The 19,024-nt window shown below is 41.3% G+C and overlaps 1 protein-coding gene across 6 annotated transcripts in view; it reads left to right on the forward strand.

The window, feature by feature from the left end:
- DLGAP3 (DLG associated protein 3) overlaps positions 1 to 19,024 on the forward strand; it is a 726,679-nt gene that overhangs the window by 559,360 nt on the left and 148,295 nt on the right. For all 6 annotated transcript variants that reach the window (XM_073666015.1, XM_073666016.1, XM_073666012.1 and 3 more), the window contains one exon: positions 8,264 to 8,601. In XM_073666015.1, the coding sequence (XP_073522116.1) occupies positions 8,264 to 8,601 (338 nt within the window). The remainder of the gene's footprint in view (positions 1 to 8,263; positions 8,602 to 19,024) is intronic.

The following is a 19,024-nucleotide window of genomic DNA, read 5'->3' on the forward strand; positions in this document are numbered from 1 at the left end:
AAAGCTAGTCTGAACAAATCTACATCTGTGTTTGTAAAATTATTTTCATTGCAATGATAGAGCCTGCCATTATTCCATACTACTATATCCAAGTGTAGCTGCACTTCTTTTCAGGTGAGTTTTCAGAAAAAGCGTACATGAAAAATAATCCAATTTCTGGACACTACATGTTTTGTATCCTGAATTTTTAGCAGTTTTTCGCTCTGCGTTAGAAACCTCAGCAGTTTATCTTTGTGTGCTGTCTTTTTCTCCTTCCAGCTTCTTCCCCCTCTCTTTCTCCATAGGCTTTTATAGGCACTGCAGATGTTTTTGTTGACTGGTTGAGGCTGTTTTGAGAGTGAATGACCAGTGCGGGAGACCAAGAAATGACTGATCAGTGGAGAAAGAAGCATATTTTCTGATAAGATATATTACAAAGTTTCTTATCCTCAATTTTACTATACTGTATTTGAATGCAAAAAGTGTAGATACTGTCTAAGTGGATGAAATTTATTTAAGTCCATGTTCACATTATGCCATTGTACTGTTTTTTGTTGCCATTTTCAAATGTCAGGAAATTGTGTCAAAAAACAAAGTGCAATTGTGCAATGGCATCGTGTGATCATAAAGTGTTTATGATATATATTTTTTGTCCTATGAAATCATCAGCTTCTTATCATCTGAGCAGATTACAGCATTTTGACTGAAGGAGTTTACAATTATAATCCAGCTTCTAGCTGTATGAAGAGAAGTATGAGATTTGGTGTTCTACAGTATATCTGGGAAATGGATCTTTGACCCCCCAGGAGAATTAGCACATAATTATTGATGTATTTAGACTAAACACTAAGAAAGGTACATGTTAGATTTCACAATATTATTATTCACAATTAAAAACAATAAATGGTAAGTCTGCACCGTGCACCAAAAGATGAAATGCGTGAACACCCAGGCTCTTTATACAGGACCTATGGACTGTGACAGGTTACTTCTACAAGAAAAGCTATTTATTTTGTGCACTGTATTATATCATATACAATTTATTTCATGGTAATATCATACAAAATTCTCCAAACTACTGTGTACTGAAAATCTTTATTGTTTGAGTCAGTTCAGATTATTATTAAATTATAGACACATACTGGGTCAGAAGCATATAGCCAGGGGCCTCAATACACAAGCTGTACATAGGCTCTTTGCCCATCATAGAGTGTGCTTTCTTATGTGCCTGTTTAACAATTCATTAATAATTGTAAGGAATGGAATTAATTAAGACCCTTACATTTAATTTACTAGACATTAAGTGGGCATTCTTATGTTATTAAATTGCTTTAGTTAGCATGAAAATAAACAATTTTGTAATTGACTTGCTTTTTCTATTTGTTTTTATTCTTCTCCTATGAGAGCTTTTATCTTACATTGTGCACAGCATTTTTCCATAGTTATCGACCTCCAGACGCTAGGCGAATACGTGCACAATATAGATTTAAGAAGAGGAGTTAACTCCTAAGATCTCAGTCAGCTCTCTCCAGCTCCTTAATATCTATAAAGCAGTTAGCTGCTCACCCCCTTCCACCTCCTTGTCAGCTCCTGACAGAGCTGTTTTTAACAATTCTGCATAATCACAATCTCTTGTCCCCCTAACATCAGTTTCTAGAGCAGCTCTCCTAATCATGGCCTTGTTTTTGTTCAAATGCACTGTTAATTCTACATGCAATTATAGTTATAACTGTGTAGCTTTCAGGACATTGACAGTAGCAGAAGAAAACTGACCAGAATTGTCAATCAAGCAGGACTCACAAAGCAGGTCCAGGAAGTAAGAAAATTGCATAGCTGTGAGTTGCTCAAATGACTTGAGAATACCCCCCTTTCAAGAAGACATTTTTAAGATGAAAGAGACCTCCTTTCCATAATGTGCAACTGTTCACATACCATATTCAACAGCAGAAGATATTTTTTTTTTCAGTTGTCCCAACCATTCTCTCACAAACAGACTGAGTAGTTGTTATACCTTGTTTCAGTTATTTTCAGCATTCAATAATTGTATATTCTTTATATATTTCTTGGTTACTTTTTATTAGTTCTACTATTTAATTTATGGATAGAACAGAAGTTTGTTATCACTGCTGTTTTGGTGATTTCATAACAATAAACAAATTTGGGGGTTCAATAATTGTATAGTCAAATAATCAGAAAGCCACACAAAGTATATCCTCGGGAGATCCAATAATACCAAAAATTCAGTAGTTTGAAAATAAGGAGAGAAACAATAAAGATACCAGGCTATAATGCTGTGCTATTGACAAAAAGATACTCCAAGACTGGAATCTCATCCTATAGTAATCCCTATTTATTCATTATATGAATTATATAATGCATCATTTTTTGTGTTTTGACAACCTTTGAATGCTAAGAATGTTTTTTTTTTCAATGCTGGGTGTTGTTTGGCAATAAGCTTTGAATTCTAGGACAGTTTTCTTTAACGCTGGATGTTTGTAATGCACTTACTGAACTTTTTACATTTCGAAATGCTAGATAAAAGGTTGCCCACAGCTCTAGTAACCTGAAGGCAAAATACACTTGAGTGTGTTCCTCTTAAACCATTTGAAGATGAAATTAAGCTTTTCTGTTTTTTTTTTTTTCAATGTACCATGACTGTCCACAACTTTCTTGTTCTACATCAATCACAGTATGCGAAAGCCGCATGACAAACTTCTCCGTTATGCAACAAATCAAGAGTTTTAAACAATGATTGAGAAAGTTTTATTGTAATTTCCAAAAGAAATTGCAGAATAAGTGGCTTTGTATTTGTGCCAAATCTCATCATCTTTCCCAAAGCAAAGAAGATTGTTATTTTTCTGTACCGTCAAGTTGGACAAACACAGACAATACCATTAGGGCAAGCTCAGATACATTTTCTATTGTTTTGTTTTTAGTTTTCACAAAGAAAACTAAGAAATTTTTTACCTAATATTCAATATAATTTTCAACCTAGATGTTTTTTGAAACCATGAATTACCCTATCCCTTTTGATGTTTATAAGTGCATGTAAAAACTGTGCTATTTTACAATGTTCCAGGGATGTTTTCTAGAACTGCATTTCCAACAGATTACTATGAAACCGAAGCAAAATGAATAACTTAATTACATGTTTTGTAGGATTATAATTATATATATGAAAACATACAGTGGGAACCAAAAGTTTTGCTTTTTTTTTTTAAAGTGTGATTACTTCTGTCTGGTTGTTTCCTGCCATTTCCCTGGTGATGAATTGAAAGTGCATGAAGTTGTCATCATGCAAGACCTTAATTTTAACCAAAATGCTTTTGAATAGCATTCTGAATTTTTAATTGATCAAAACATAGAGAGTAATTCATTGCTTACAATGCCATAACTTAGTATTTTGTAGTATAACCTCTTGCTTTAATTACTGCACCCCACTGACGGGGCATTGAAGCCACTTGGGTATTCAAGACATCTTGAGGGATCTTGCTCCATTCCATTTGCAAATCTGCAAACAATTCATCTTTATTTCAATGGGTACGGGCCCCAACTTGTCACCCTAACTCATCCCAAAGGTGCTCTATAGGGTTTAAATCAAGTGATTGGCTTGGCCATTGCAACAGGTGAACATTTTTCTTTGCTAACCCATTTTTGACTAAATTGGATGTGTGCTTATGATCGTTGTCTTGCTGGTATTCCCATCCCCTGCCTACTTTGGTTTTATCATGTGGCAGCATTACATTCTCCAGTATATCCTTGTACATGGTAGCATTCATATTTCCATCAATTCTATGTAGAGGTCCAATGGCAGATACAGAAAAGCAGCCCAAACCATGACATTGCCACCACCATGTTTCACTGTAGGTGTTTGGTACCTTACATCATTGCGTTTTCCAATTGGATGGTATATATAGTGTTTGCCATCACTACCAGATTGAACTTGGATTCATCCGACCACAACACCTTAGATCAATCTATCTCTTTCCATCGGCTGTGTTCTTTGGTAAACTCAAGTCGAACCTTCCGGTTCTCTGCAGAAATGAAAGGCTTCTTGAGTGGAACTCGTGCATTCAACCCTACTGCTGTTAGCCGTCACACCACAGTATGGTGACTCACTTTGATCCCATATTCTTTGTTCATTTCGTGCAAAATCTGTACACACTTTTATGGACATCACATACTGACTTTTTCTTAATAATGTAATCAACTCTGGAGGAAGTTTTCCGTGGTCGTCCACTTCTAGGTTTGTCAGCTGTTCCATAACCTTTGTTTTCTTTCTTTAATATACGTGACACTTGACTCTGAGAACAGTTGAATTCCATAGCTACCTCTTTTTGGCTTTTGCTTGACTTCACTCTCAGAATAATAAGCTTACTGACATCTGGTGACAAATTTCGCTTTGTCTTTGCCATGTTTTAACCTAAAGCACACACCTAAAACAAAAAACAAAAACAATTTTATGCAAAATTCTACTACCCATGACAAAATATGCAAAACATTTGGCCCAGCAAATGTTGAAAACTAACACATAAAGGGATAAAACAATGTCAAACACAATTTTCTTTACTAAAATCACCATGAAAATGGCATCACAACAACCAGACAGAAGTAATCACAAAACTTTTGGTCGCCACTGTATAATCTGTAATGATTATAATTAGGGATGAGCATACCCGTGGAAGTTCAGGTTTTGGCACCCGACCTGAACTTTACTGCAAAGTTCGGTTCGGGTCCCAGAACTGTACCTGAACTTGAACCAGAACCCGAACCCCATTGAAAACAATGAGGACCTAAACTTTTGAGCAGGAAAATATTCTCTCTCTCTTTTCAATGGACTTCCCGCAGAACTCTGAACATTGCAACGGACTTCCGGGAGAAGTTCAGGTTCAGCGTTTAGCACCGGACACTAACTGTAAGGTTGGCACTTTGACAGCTGGCAGATGACATACTCAGAATTTCTTCGCAGATAGTCTCTAATCCCTGACATTTTCAACAGTTATAAAGAGCAGGGTCCCAAAATGCCAAAATTGTTCTCCAAAATCAGAAAATTATGCTGCTGGCTCATTAATGTGAAAGGATTTGATAATTTTAAGGAATGGACAAAATTCAACGTTTTTATTCATGATGTAAGAATAGTGTGGTAAGAAATAATGTGTCATACAGAGTACACCTTAAAATGAAGTATCTAAAGATTGCTATTGATTTGGTACCCAATTCTAAATTGTCTGTATGGAAAATTTGTGACAAAACTTCTCCATCGACCAACCATGTTCTGTTTATAATACTAGGGTCTTCTTATGTGCCAAAAGGGCTTTAGGTTCTTCTCGGGCACCAGATTCCTTACCCCTTGTGTGACTGCTACGCCTAAAGTCTCCTTAGCTATGTCTTTTATGGAAAACAACACTGCTGCAACATGGTGTTTGCAGTAAGAAGGGCAAAGTGGCATCTCTACTACCATACTGTAAGCATAACTCTGAGCTGCCACCCAAGCCAAGCAACCAAGACAATTCCTCAACCAACCAAGGCTGCCTCTCTACACATTATTGAATTTGTGTGCCAAGTCATTCAAGCACAGTAAAGACTTTTTTTTGCTAGCTATGAACACAGTGCAAAATTCTTGTTATATTATAAGGAACATGGCATTGAAAATGTTATACATATTTAGAGGAACCTGACAGCATGTTTTTACATATGGCTGTATGGGTGAATAGGTGCTTCGATAACATTTCTTCAGGGATCTAATGTGCCAGTAATGAGAAATCTAGTGTAGAAGCCAAATAAAAACCAGGCTGAAAGTGCACTGGGGCATGTCAGTAGACTTGAAAGAAGCAGTACAAGAGCATTGACACCCTCCCGTGCACTTCCAGACTGATTTATATATTGTATCTATACTAGATTTCTTATGACTGGCACATTGGATCTCTATAAAAAAGTATAATTTTTATTGGCGGTCAAGTGCCTATACCGCAACTTCACTACTTACATGTGAAAAAACATAGAAAAATCAAAGACAAGCAAAATACCCAAATAACTGGAAGTAAATGGATAAATCGCACAGTGCATAAAAATAATGATAAATAATAAAGGGTATTTAGTTAACTTTGCTTGTCTTTGGTTTTTCTCTGTCTAGTGTCCTTATGTGAACATGCATTTACATTTTGCATGCACATCAATTTACGTTTCGGTTTAGACTCCCAGGTTTTTTATGTGTAAAAACACGTAGACAGGTACCCTTTACTCCCCGTGCATTTATGTTGGATGTGCACAGTTGCTGCAAGGGGCCTACTGAAGTTCCCATATCTGCCACGTTAGTAAACTTGTGGCCAGGCTTCATTGGAGACTGGTAATTATACATTAGACTGCAAAACTACAGTATTGTAATGTATTGTATATAAGCTATCAAGTGATCGCAGGTGAAAGTCCTCCAAGGGAACTAGTAAAATATGGTAGAATATTACAAATATTTATAGATAAAAAATGCAAAAAAAATAATCTTGAAATAAAAAAAACATAATTAGCATATTTTGTACTGCCTTGTGTCTAATTGTCTAAAGTAATAAAATAATAATATATTTATTCAATTTGGCAAATGCTAAAATGAAAAAAATTAAAATCACTCACTTCTCAACTGGGTTAAGGAGTGTTTTGTAAAAAAATAAATTATTATTTGTGAAATCAATTTTACATTTACAAATGTTTACTATTAGCTGTACATCTGCTACATACTTGTTAAAAGAGGAGTCAGGGGTGATCATTGGGTCTTGTGGATCAGGGCAGATAGACAGAGGTTATCCAGTTAGAACTTCCTCTTTAGTATTAAAGCCTTTTTGTTTAGTTAAACTCCATCTCTGCCTGCAGCAATCTGTAGAAGCCTTCACAGACTATTTATGCTGCCTCCATTGGTCCTTGTTCATTTCACTGAGTTACTTCACAGTATAAAGAAGCTTTTCCGTTGAAAATGGAAACTGAAAAGGCCGAATAGGTATTTGGCAAATATTCACATACATTGTAGCCAGGAACCTGAAAAGCTGGCTGAAAAAACTCCCTGAATTTAGCAATGTGTACAGGTGTTTCCTGATGCCTGTCGATTTTGTCTGCATTGACAGGTAAATTTGAAATAAGATACCATATTCTAAAATAATTACCTACATATGAATACCAAGGTACATAGTTACATAGTTACATAGTTACATAGTTTATAAGGCTGAAAAAAGACAAGCGTTCATCCAGTTCAGCCTATTTCACTACACTAAGCATATATAAATTATAAAATTTATTTTATTAAATAGACTTAAAAACGCGCGTTGGGGCAGTCATCGTGGTACTAATACTAAATTATGGGTAAGCATTGACACTTTCTTATCTCTACTAGTATGGTTTTGCTTGTTTTACTTGGGGCAACATTAGACTATGTATATGTTACTTAATCCTTACTCTGAGAATTATGTTTGTGAAATATGTTTATAAATGTATTTAATTTTGTTTAATAAAATTCTTTTAAAAAAAATAATTTATGTGTGCGTGGTGTAGTGAATACCTTGGTAATCATATGTAGGTAATTATATTGGAGTAACCCACTCCCCTTATTTTTTCATATATTGATGGAGAGACTGATATCAATATGTCTTTAACCAAAGAGAATATTTTTTGCTGCTTTTTGAATATTTGCATGGTTATATTCTAAGATACATGATGCCGTAAAGTTTATTTGATTAGATATAGCCTTTGAAAATTTCTAATTACAAAGTCAGAATATCAGAGGCCGAGTGCGTAATATGTGGATGAATGATACAGGTGATGAACTCTTACTTAAAATGATTAGGATTTAAGTACCTAACGAAATAGAGTACTGCATGATGTTCTTGTTATTCTGTTCTAAAAACTGACACATAATGGAAGTCTGACTGACCCCATAATAATCAATGGGACCCCTCTGCTTCTCTTTGCATCAGTTATGCAACAGATACATTTTGGACATGAATTCCATTTGTTTAGTGTTAAAAAAGGAACAGAGAAACTGAATATCTGCACACAGTTTGACTGACAGTTTTTCATATAGGTCACTGGTGCTATAACTATGGGAGATGCATAGATTGCTGGTGTGTGACAATTCTTGACCAGTCATAGATTTTCCATAGAGGATACGATGCTTCAAGTTACCCCAAAGCTTTACAAGTGCAAAATTAATGTAATCAAACTGAAATATTTTTTTTTCTGTATTACCAAATTATAGATGCTTTTCAATGATAAAATTATTTTTAATCAACTTTTTTTGTTACAGCCTTCAGTTACCGCAAAGCCCCTCCACCTATTCCTCCAAGGCTTCTTTCCAAGCCTCTCATCTCGGTGACAGCCCAGAGTAGCACAGAATCTACCCATGAAACTTTTCTGCACAATGAGCCCACACGGTTGCCTTGGTCCAAAGATGTCAAGGCCCACTGCAATTCTAGTGAGAGTCTGGAGGGAACCAAGTCCAGAGGTCTTTCCTTGGACCTGGCAACTGTCCAGCACAGAACTTCACCCAAACCTACCACTGTGATTAGCAAAGCCCTACCATTAAGGGAAGAGCTAAAAGGTGGCACACGTCAAAGAAAATGGCGCCCATCTATTGGTGTACAGGTACGTTCTTAGTATTACCAACAAGTTGATTTTCCTGGCTTCATGCAAAGCTATGTTGTTATTAAAAGTCTTACATAAAATAGAACTTATTATATTATTTGTGATGTTAAACCCTTAACAACACAGGAACTGTTTAAAATATGTGAATATTTTCATCCAGTATATCAAGCTATTTAAGATTAATATATGCTATAAAGATTAGTGCCTTGTGCCGAATACTGTTAATGGCATTTCATTGCTGAAAGACCTACACCTTCAACAGTTTCAAAACTGCTTGGAACTTAAAAATGATCTGTCACCTCCAGGGAAACTTCATGAAGTAAAAGGTGACCAAAAAATAAAATCTTTATAAATATACAGATTGAAAGTGTTGGCACCCTTGAAATTGTTCCAGAAAATGAAGTATTTTTCCCAGAAAATTATTGCAATTACACATGTTTTGTTATACACATGTTTATTTCCTTTGTGTGTATTGGAACAACACAAAAAAAGCAGAGAAAAAAGGCAAATTGGACATAATTTATCACAAAACTCCAAAATGGGCCAGACAAAATTGTTGGCACCGTTCCAAAACTTTGCGTAAATAACTTTGTTTCAAGCATGTGATGCTCCTTCAAACTCACCTGTGGCAAGTAACAGGTGTGGGCAGCATGAAAATCACATCTGAAACCAGATATAAGAGATATGTACAAAGAGTGCCAGCTCCCTTGTCTTTCTCTATGCTGCACCTTCCTCCCATGTTAATGCCACGCACCCAGCAGGGAGAATGGGAACAGTCCCCCATCACCCCAAAACAGGATGTTATTAATAATATTTGTGATTGTCATATAAAAACAAGTTGAAGGAGAATCATCACTTTGGGTAAAAAGCCAGCGGCCCAATAAACAAGGTTAATTATGGCCAGCACTCTGGAAAACTCCATTGTTCGTGTGGTAATGGAAAAAGTCCTTACTAGGTTGCAGAAATTATTCTGTATTGAAGAGATGATATGAACAATAAACAATGCATAAGACTTAGGTTTAATGTGAAGGAAAATAATGAGTGAAGAATTTATGGCATTCACCAAGCTGCATAGCAAAACTTCCTTTATTTCCAAAATAAGTGCATATCTTGAGAGAGAGAGTCACATAGTGTAAGACTGGGGAACAGCCATTTCGCATTCACTTACACTTCATTTGACTTCATCTGAGGGTCAGATGAAGCGTAAATGAACTTGAGACGGTTGTTCTCCAGTCCTACATCATGTAACTATCTCCCATGATATTCACTCATTTTGAAATATAGGAAGTTTTTTATGCAACTAGGTGAGTGCTGTAATTTCTTCTCCCTTGTTATTCTACTTTGTCTATTTCTATTTACTGAGCACCACCGCTGCTCTTTCCTCCTAGCTCTGGCAGATCTTATTTTCTCACTGATGTTAGTAACTAAATACTTGGAAAGCACCAATATTTCAGTCCACCTGGACCTTGCTCACAGTACCATATTTTCTATTATGATTTTACCTTCATTTAGAGACCACACATGGCGTATCTGCGGTCTGCTATTTTGTTACCTTTGCGCCAGAGCCCCCTGAAGGGGCTTACAATGACAGGAAAATATCCACATTGTTTCCTAGCTGACCCTGTAACTAAAACTATGGGTCCCATTATTATCAGGATTATGGAAGTTGAGATATTCCATATTTCATATCGGTGCCAGCCAGACTGGGGCTTCGGTAAAATTCCATTTGATGTCCTGGAAATCAAGCCTCAACATCTAGATGTAAATTGTCGCGGGTCTGTGTCTAATTATCCCCTGCCTCTGCCAGGTGGAAATACACTCACATTTTAAGTGGGTTGGTAGCACCTCTCTTGTGCCAGCATTTGTTCACAAGCCCCTTCTGCTGTGGGTGATAATTTGCAAAGAGATCACTCTTTAGATTGTCAGCTCTTCTCTTGTGACAAATACTGTGGGGTAGGGGTGAGAGGGGCTTCAGGGAGAAATTGTTAATATTTTCTTAACATCTCCATGACACTAATACATATGGCTGAGTCTTTTTCAGTATTAGCCCCTTCCCGGGGGGTTGGTGTATAGAGCAGGCTCACAAGCCGAGTCCTATTCGCATAGGGCAGGTGCTGGTTGTGTTATACAGCCACAACCTGCCTCTAAGAGCAGCAATAGGAGTTAGCCTTGATCCTATAAGTGGCCTAATACTAAATAAGGTACTTCCAACAAATAAGCAAATCCGAAAAGGAAAAGAAAGCCAAAAACCATATCAATAATCTTTATTAGAGCAAATCAGAAACAATAACATAAAACCAAATAAAAACGGGAGTGTGGGCTAAAAACCCCTACTCATCCAAGGACCAACTAAATAGTGAAATATAAAAAGATAAAACGCCAAATAAGCCAATGTACAAAGGTGAAATACACATGAAACGACTGTATATAATAATGACAAAAAGACTGGCAAAAATGCTAAGAACAAATCTATAAAGATCAAGCGTAGGTCAAATATATAGCAATAACGCCACAGTACTATGAGCAAAAACCATGTAAAGTACAAACAGCGAATGCCAAAGGAGGAAAGATAAAGTAAATACCAATAAAGATAGAGATAGTTGGAGCAATCTGGGAGGGTGGGGTACAAACACCAACCCTTGTTTCGTGTCTACCCAGAAGAAGCTGATGTGAAACACTCGTTGGGGTTTGTGAGGCTTTTTTGTCCCACACTCCCATTTTTATCTACCTTTGTCATATTGTTTCTGATATTTGCTCTAATAAAGATTATTAATATATTTTGTGGCTTCCTTTTTCCTTTCGTATTTGTTTAACCATTTAAATGCTGCTGTAAATCTTTGACAGTGGCATTTCAGTGGCCCGATTCTGGTAGAGGTGTCCTTTCGGGCCATGACATGATCGGTTGCTATGGCATCTGGGGATGCTGCAGGCCCTAGTCACTACCATTTTGGTGCTTCTGTGAAGACTGGTCTTTATTGGAGATAATAATTCTTACTATAATTATATATAATTTTACTATATACTGCAATACAGAAATACTGAAGTATATAGTACAAATGATCGCAGGTTCAAGTCTCTTAAAGCAGGAGTACACCATCTGCATCCACTATACCCTCCACCATCTGCATAGTGTCGGGTCATCTGTATTTTTTACAGTATGTCATGGAGAAGACCAGTGGTGCGTAACACTGTAGAGACAGGTAATTATGAATGGTGTGCTGGTGTGCAGTCATTTTTAGGCTAGCTATATTTTGGCAGAATGGCCGAATCCTGATTCCTGTAGCACAGAAAGAAGTAGATGAGGTGAAGAAGTGGCCATGCATGAATGCTGTTATATTCATTGTAGTTTATGGGAGAAGGAAAATGCTCAACTGTTTCAGCATCTTGCATATACTACAATAGATAAAACTGAATGCATGGTCTTGTTCTTTCTGGACTGCAAATCCATGAGGAAGGGTACATCTATCTTTTTGATATGGGGGAGCCTTATGGCACACTTGTAGGACATCATTTCAATATGCAGTAAATGATTCAGAAGGTAATCCTCTGGTAATATTGTGACTAGTGTTGAGCCACCCCCGTAGTGTTCGAGTTCGGTTCGGTTCGTCGAACACCCGTGTGTTCGCCGAACTGTTCGTCGAACTGTTCGTCGAACACCTTCGAACACCGCTAAAACCAATGGCAGGCAAACAAAAACACATAGAAACACATAGAAAACACCTTCAAAGGTGTCCAAAAGCTGACAAACTGCTCAGAAGACACAACTAACACATGGAAAAGTGACAAGTACATATAGTCATGCGAAAAGAAAAGAGGTGGAGGAGTAAAAGGAGGGGGAGACACAAATATAGGCATGTCATGCCCTTCTAAAATCCAAAAAGTGAGAAGCTGACACGTTCAGTCCGCTCCTGCCCGTGCCACCTCCGTGTCGCCGGGTTTGTGCCAGAGCCGCGGTGAACCCTGACGGCCAGCCCCCCTCTCCCAATACTGGTGCCTGTCCGCTGGTGGGTCGAGCGAGCCCCCCTGTGGTGGAGGCAGCTCTAAGCTTTTTAATTTAAATTGTCTCTCTAATTTGAATGAATACACTTTAAATCCATTTACAAGGATCTATTGGAGGGCAAGTCTCATGCCAGCAGCCGCGTAATTCCAGCTCCAGTAGCGTCCACTAAAGCTGCTGCAGTTAAAAAGCTTTTATAAGGATCGAGCTCGGCTGTCCACCGCAAGGCATCCTACTGCCAGTCCCAGCCCCTATGCCTTGGGGTGCCTCCTGATGCTCTTCATTGAGTATCCCGTGGTCCCGAAGCATTTCCTTTGAAAAAATTAAGTGTCCAAACTACAGGTGGTGTAGCTTGCTTAACAGCCGGGATAATCCGCTGACTAGCAGACACTGCTACTAGGCACAAAGTATTTCCTGGGCTAGATGCAGTTAAAAATTTGTAATTAGATACTCTCGTTGGATGCTGAGAAAGAATTCCATAGAGTCTCCTGGCACGCCATATATCATTCTCTTAAAAAGCTTGGGGTAGGGGTCTAGGGGACCCTTTTATAGCCAAAATCACGGCCCTGTATCACAATACGTCACCTAGGCTGAAGATAAATGGAACTGTAGCACCCTGAGGGCTCGGTTGCTACAGAGGTATTGCACCTCACCCAGAGGTGTGATATCTCACTCTCAGGTAAGGATGGAGTGTGGATCAGGACCCGACACCTGCATGCATTACACCACATTGCCGTGGGGCAGGGCGACCAATATGCCTCTGAGATGGGCACGACAGTCCCTGTCCCTGGCTGGAGTGGGGGGAGGGAACACTGAGGAAGGGGAACCCTGTAGTGCAGGAGCAGGGAGGAAGCAGTTCCTGGGTGCATTGAGAAGGGAGTATAAAAGGTGGGCACCATCTTAGTTCAGTGCAGAGAAGTCTGAGCAGAAGTGGCAGGGAGCAGGGGCTCTGCATGAGCTCTGCTCCGGAGGCGGGCCTAGTAACAGAGGCCCAGGCCTGGAAGAGAGAGAAGGAAGGAAGAGGAGCGGAGAAGGCTCCAGGAACGAGGAATGAAGGGATCCCAGGGGTGCGGACGGGCGAGTCGCCACCGCACGCCCGAATCCACCTGCGTGGAGGGGTCAGGCCAAAGGGGGAGACCGGTCCCCGAAACTAGTGGAGGCAGGAAACGACCCTCAGCTAGAAACCGGAGGCTCTGACATTTTATGTGGCGCAGCCCCTCGCTACACCCGCTAGGAAGGCACCACATAGGGTCAGGGAAACTGGCGCCAAGTTTACCAAGAGGAGGCCCGAGGCAGCCGGACAGAAGGGTTGGTAAGAAAGGCCAGACAAAGGACACACAAAGGGGGTCCTGTGAAGCGCTCCAAAGTTATCTGGGAGTTGTCTGAGCCCCTCACCTGGTGAGCACAGTACGACGTGGGCAGCCGTTACCTGCAGACGTGGTCTGGATAATAAGAACTGTGAGTAAAGGCCCTGGACTGCATCACTGACTCCGTGTCGTTACTGCTGCTGCCCTGCACCATCACCCCCATCCTCCGCATACACTGCCCTGAGGCTATACTCCTCCCGTGGGGAGTTATGCTACGCTCTGCTGCACCCACAACACCAGCCTCAGCGGTCTGCCCTGCAGCGGCGGTTCACTCTGACCGCAATCCACGGGTGGCGTAGTCGGACATTTAAACATCAAAACCACATAAATAGTTCCGCCACTGGTTTGACCACCCTGAGCCACGGAACCGAGTCGCCGCCATGAAGACTACAACCACCAACATCCACCAAAAAGGGTCCGGCTCCGGGTGTCCCAAGGCCCAGGGGGTGCATCAGAACATTTTCATCACCTTTCACAATCACCAATGGGACAAGGCAGGGATGTCCTCTGTCCCCTCTCTTATACATCCTAGTGACGGAGCACCTGCTCTCATCAATTCGCCATAACCCCAATATTAGGTGGATTGAGGTGGGAGGCACCGAGTACAAGTGCTCTCTATTTGCTGATGATGTCCTAGTATATATCACTCAATCACATATATCCATCCATGCTGTTATGGCTGAAATAGATCACTTTGTTACATGGTCAAATTTTAAAATCAATGCAGCGAAGTCTGAGGCCCTCGATGTCTCCCTCCCCAAATCCATATAGGATTCCATCCAGTCCAACTTTCCCTTTGCCTGGCCCTCACAGGGTATCAAATACTTAGGAATTCCTATTCATAGAGACCTCTCCCATCTATGTTATCTTAATTTTGGGCCCTTTATTGAACAACTCCATACAGACCACGGTTGGCAAGTTAGAACTGTAAGATTCACTAAGTGAACCACTGGTGTTTTCTGGAAAAGCACATGTACACTGTGTTCCAAATTATTATGCAAAAAGTGTTTAGGAGTGATAAGGGAAGAATTTGTTTGTTTGTCAGTTAAACTCATTGATGGTGATGTGTGTCAGGGCTCTTTATATCACTGTAAGCAATTGCAGACACCTGTGCTAATTAGTTTGGCAGGTGTGTCCAATGAAAGGCAAGACTACTTAAGAAGGCTGTCTCACATTATTAAGCAGCCTACATTTTCTGCCAAAATGGGAAAGAAAAAGGATGTGTCGGCTGCTGAGAAGCAACAAATTGTGGAGTGTTTAGGTCAAGGCATGACTACAATCAACATTGTGCGATGATCAGGATGAAGTGTCTTGGCAATCAAGAAATATGTAGCTGATTCACAGTACACACGTGTGCGTGCTGATAAGGGCAAATTGAGGACTCTTTCCTACAGGCAATTACGTCAGGTTAAAAGAGCAGCGGCAAAAAAGCCTTGTCATAGCAGCAGACAAGTTTTTGAAGCTGCTGGTGCCTCCAACGTCCCCCGAACAACAAGATGCAGGGTCCTTCAGAGGTTTGCAGCTGTGCATACGCCATCCTGTCGACCTCCTCTATCCACTTCACACAAGCAGAAATGGCTCCAGTGGGCTAAACATTACATGAAGACTGATTTCAAAACTGTTTTGTTCACGGATGAGTGCCGTGCAGCGCTCGATGGTCCAGATGGATGGAGTGGAGGATGGCTGGTTGATGGACACCCCACGCAAACACGGCTACAGCGCCAACAAGTAGGAGGTGGAGTAATGTTTTGGGCTGGAATCATGGGGAGAGAGATTGTCGGCCCCTTTAGGATCCCTGAAGGCGCTAAAGATGAACTCCATAATGTATGTGGATTTTCTCAAACAGCACTTCCTGCCATGGTTCAAGAAGAAGAACCGTGTATTTCACAGCAAGATCATTTTTTTGCATGATAATGCACCATCTCATGCTGCACATAAAACATCTGCATCTCTGGCTGATATGGGCATAAAAGGGGACAAACTTATGGTGTGACCCCCATGCTCCCCTGACCTCTACCCCATTCAGAACCTCTGGAGCATCATCAAAAGGAGTGTCTATGATGGCGGGAGGCAGTTCACATCTAAGCAACACCTCTGGGAGGGTATTCTGTCCTCATGCAAAACAATTGAAGCAGAAACCATCCAAAACCTGACAAATTCAATGGACGAGAGAGTTCAGAAGCTCCTTTCGAACAAGGGGTCCTATGTGAAAATGTAACATCACCTAGAATAAAGTTTTGAGTTGAAAACTGTTTGATTTCAGTTTCTAATAACCTGCTAATGCTTATAATTTCAAAAATGACCATTTTTTTGGTCTTTATTAAAATGAAAAGGTTGATCGAAAAGTTTGGGGGATCTAAGAGTGTGGCAACCCAGTAGTCATGATTACTTCGAATTCTGACAATATGAGGGTCATGTTGCAGGTAGTGCAGCAAGAAGGCACTTATGTGTCTTGCGCATCTCGGAGCCCCAAAATTATTTTCCGGGCTAGATGCAGCTAAAAATTATTATTAATTTTAAATCTGGTGGAGCTTAGTATAGATGGCCTAATAGGATCAGTGCTGCACACTGCTACAAAGCCCAAATTATTTTCCAGCCAAGATACAGATAAACATGATTAGTAATTTGAAAGCTTAAAACGGTTGGTAGGGTGATTTTAACCAATCATCAAGCTTTTACTCTCCCCAGGATGACACAGGGGTAGAAAAGTCGTTTCGGATCCATGATTTGTTCATCTTTATGAACGTGAGTCTGTCTACATTATCAGTGGAGAGCCGCGTGCGCTTATCTGTCAGCACACCACCAGCAGCGCTGAACACACGTTCAGACAGAACGCTGGCTGCGGGGCATGACAAGATCTCCAAGGCGTAAGTGGCTATCTCCGGCCATTTATCCAGATTGGAAGCCCAAAAAGAGCAAGGGTCCAGTGACACAGTCATGGCTTCAATGTTTACTTGGAGATACTCCTGTACCATCATCTCTAGGTGTTGACTATGTGTCAGACTTCTTGTCTCCTGTGGCCTTGCAAAGGATGGGCTAAAAAAGCGGTGAAATGATTCCGCAAAATTGATGTTACCAGCAGATACTGTGGTTCTGTTACGGTTTGAGTGCTGAACACTTGACGGTCCCACGGTTGGCAAGTTGGAACTGTGAGATTCACTACGTGCACCACTGGTGTTTTGTGGAAAAGCACATGTAAGATTCTGCAACAGTCTCTGCTGATACTCCTGCATGCGTGCATCCCTTTCTATGGCAGGAATAATTTCGGCAAATTTACTTTTGTACCGGGGATCTAACAGTGTGGCAACCCAGTAGTCAGGATTATTTCTAATTCTCACAATTCGAGGGTCATGTTGCAGGTAGTGCAGCAAGAAGGCACTCATGTGTGTTGCGCATCCAGGAGCACCAAGTCCCTGTTGTGTTGGTGGCGAGGTAACAATCATGCTTCCTTCCTCTGTCCTCTCCCCCCAACCTCGCACAACAGAAATGTGATCAAGGTCTCCCTCATCTGATGAGTCTTCCATCAGTTCGTCCTCCACTTCTTCCTGGGCTCCTGCACCTTCCTCACTAGTTTGGCTGCTACCATGCGCCCTGGTAAAACCATCTCCCCCACCCTCACATGCCTGCCGCCTTGGTGCTGCCGACCGTCTGGACCTTGCAGATGTTAGCCCTTCCGCATACAACTCATCCTCCTCTACTTCCTCCACCTCCTCTTGTGCCACCACCTGACTCCGAATTCTGTTTAACATGTGCTCCAGCATGTAAATCACCGGAATAGTCATGCTGATAATGGCATCGTCAGCACTAAACATCTTCGTCGCCATTTCAAAACTGTGCAGAAGGGTGCATAGGTCCCTGATCTGAGACCACTCCTCCAGCGTGATTTGCCCCACCTCTGGATCTCGTTGGCCCAGGCTATACGTCAGAACGTATTGCACCAGGGCTTGTCGGTGCTGCCACAGTCGCTGCAACATGTGCAGAGTTGAATTCCACCGGGTAGGCACATCGCATTTTAGCCGGTGAAGTGGCAGGCCCAACGACTTCTGTAGAGATGTAAGTCGCTGAGCTGCGGGATGCGAACGGCGGAAGTGAGCACACAGCGACCGTGCCCTCTGCAGAAGGCCATCTAGTCTGGGATAGTGGGCTAAAAATTGCTGGACAACCAGGTTCAACACGTGAGCCATACAAGGCACGTGTGTGACATTGCCCCGGCAAAGGGCCGCACCCAGGTTTGGAGCATTGTCGCACACGGCCTTCCCTGGTTTCAGGTCCAGTGGAGACAACCATTCATGAAATTGGTTCTCCAGAGCTGACCACAACTCCTCAGCTGTGTGACTCACATTTCCCAGACATTTCAAAGTAAAAACCGCCTGATGACGTTGAGCCCTACTGCCAGCATAGTAAGGAGGTGTGCAGGATCCCTTCTGCGCAGTTAGAAAGCTTGTGGCATGACCAGACAGGCTTTGGGTGCAGGTGGAAGACCGAGAGGAGGTTGAGGAGGCAGAAGCAGTGGAGGAACTTTGACATAAAGAGGATTGACGCACAACTCGTGGGGACGGCAAGACTTGGACAGCAGCCCCTTGTCCTGCTGTCACCATAGTTACCCAGTGCCCAGTCAGCGACATGTAACGCCCCTGTCCATGCCTACGCGTCCAAGTGTCTGTGGTGAAATGCACCCTGTCACACACAGAGTTTCTCAAAGAAGCGGTGATGTTGCGTGCGACATGCTGGTGGAGCGCAGGCACACCTTTCTTTGAGAAGTAGTGCCGACTGGGCATCTGGTACTGGGGCACTGCGACGGACATAAGGTCTCGAAAATCCTCTGTGTCCACCAGGCGGAAAGGCAGCATTTCTGTAGCCAAGAGCTTGCAGATGGTGAAATTTAACCTCTTAGCTTTCTCATGGCTAGGAGGAAATGGTCTTTTACTTGTCCACATCTGAGGGACCGAGGGCTGGCTATTGTGCTTAGACGGGGTTGATAAGGGTGTCCCCGGCAAACTGCCGGTCTGTGAGGAAGATGCAGGCGGACATGTTAGGTTGCCTTGATCCAAAGGTGGTG

This window comes from Phyllobates terribilis, unplaced genomic scaffold, assembly GCF_046119375.1.
Source record: "Phyllobates terribilis strain yellow unplaced genomic scaffold, ASM4611937v1 Scaffold_2__4_contigs__length_985480577, whole genome shotgun sequence".
Lineage (NCBI taxonomy): Eukaryota > Metazoa > Chordata > Amphibia > Anura > Dendrobatidae > Phyllobates > Phyllobates terribilis.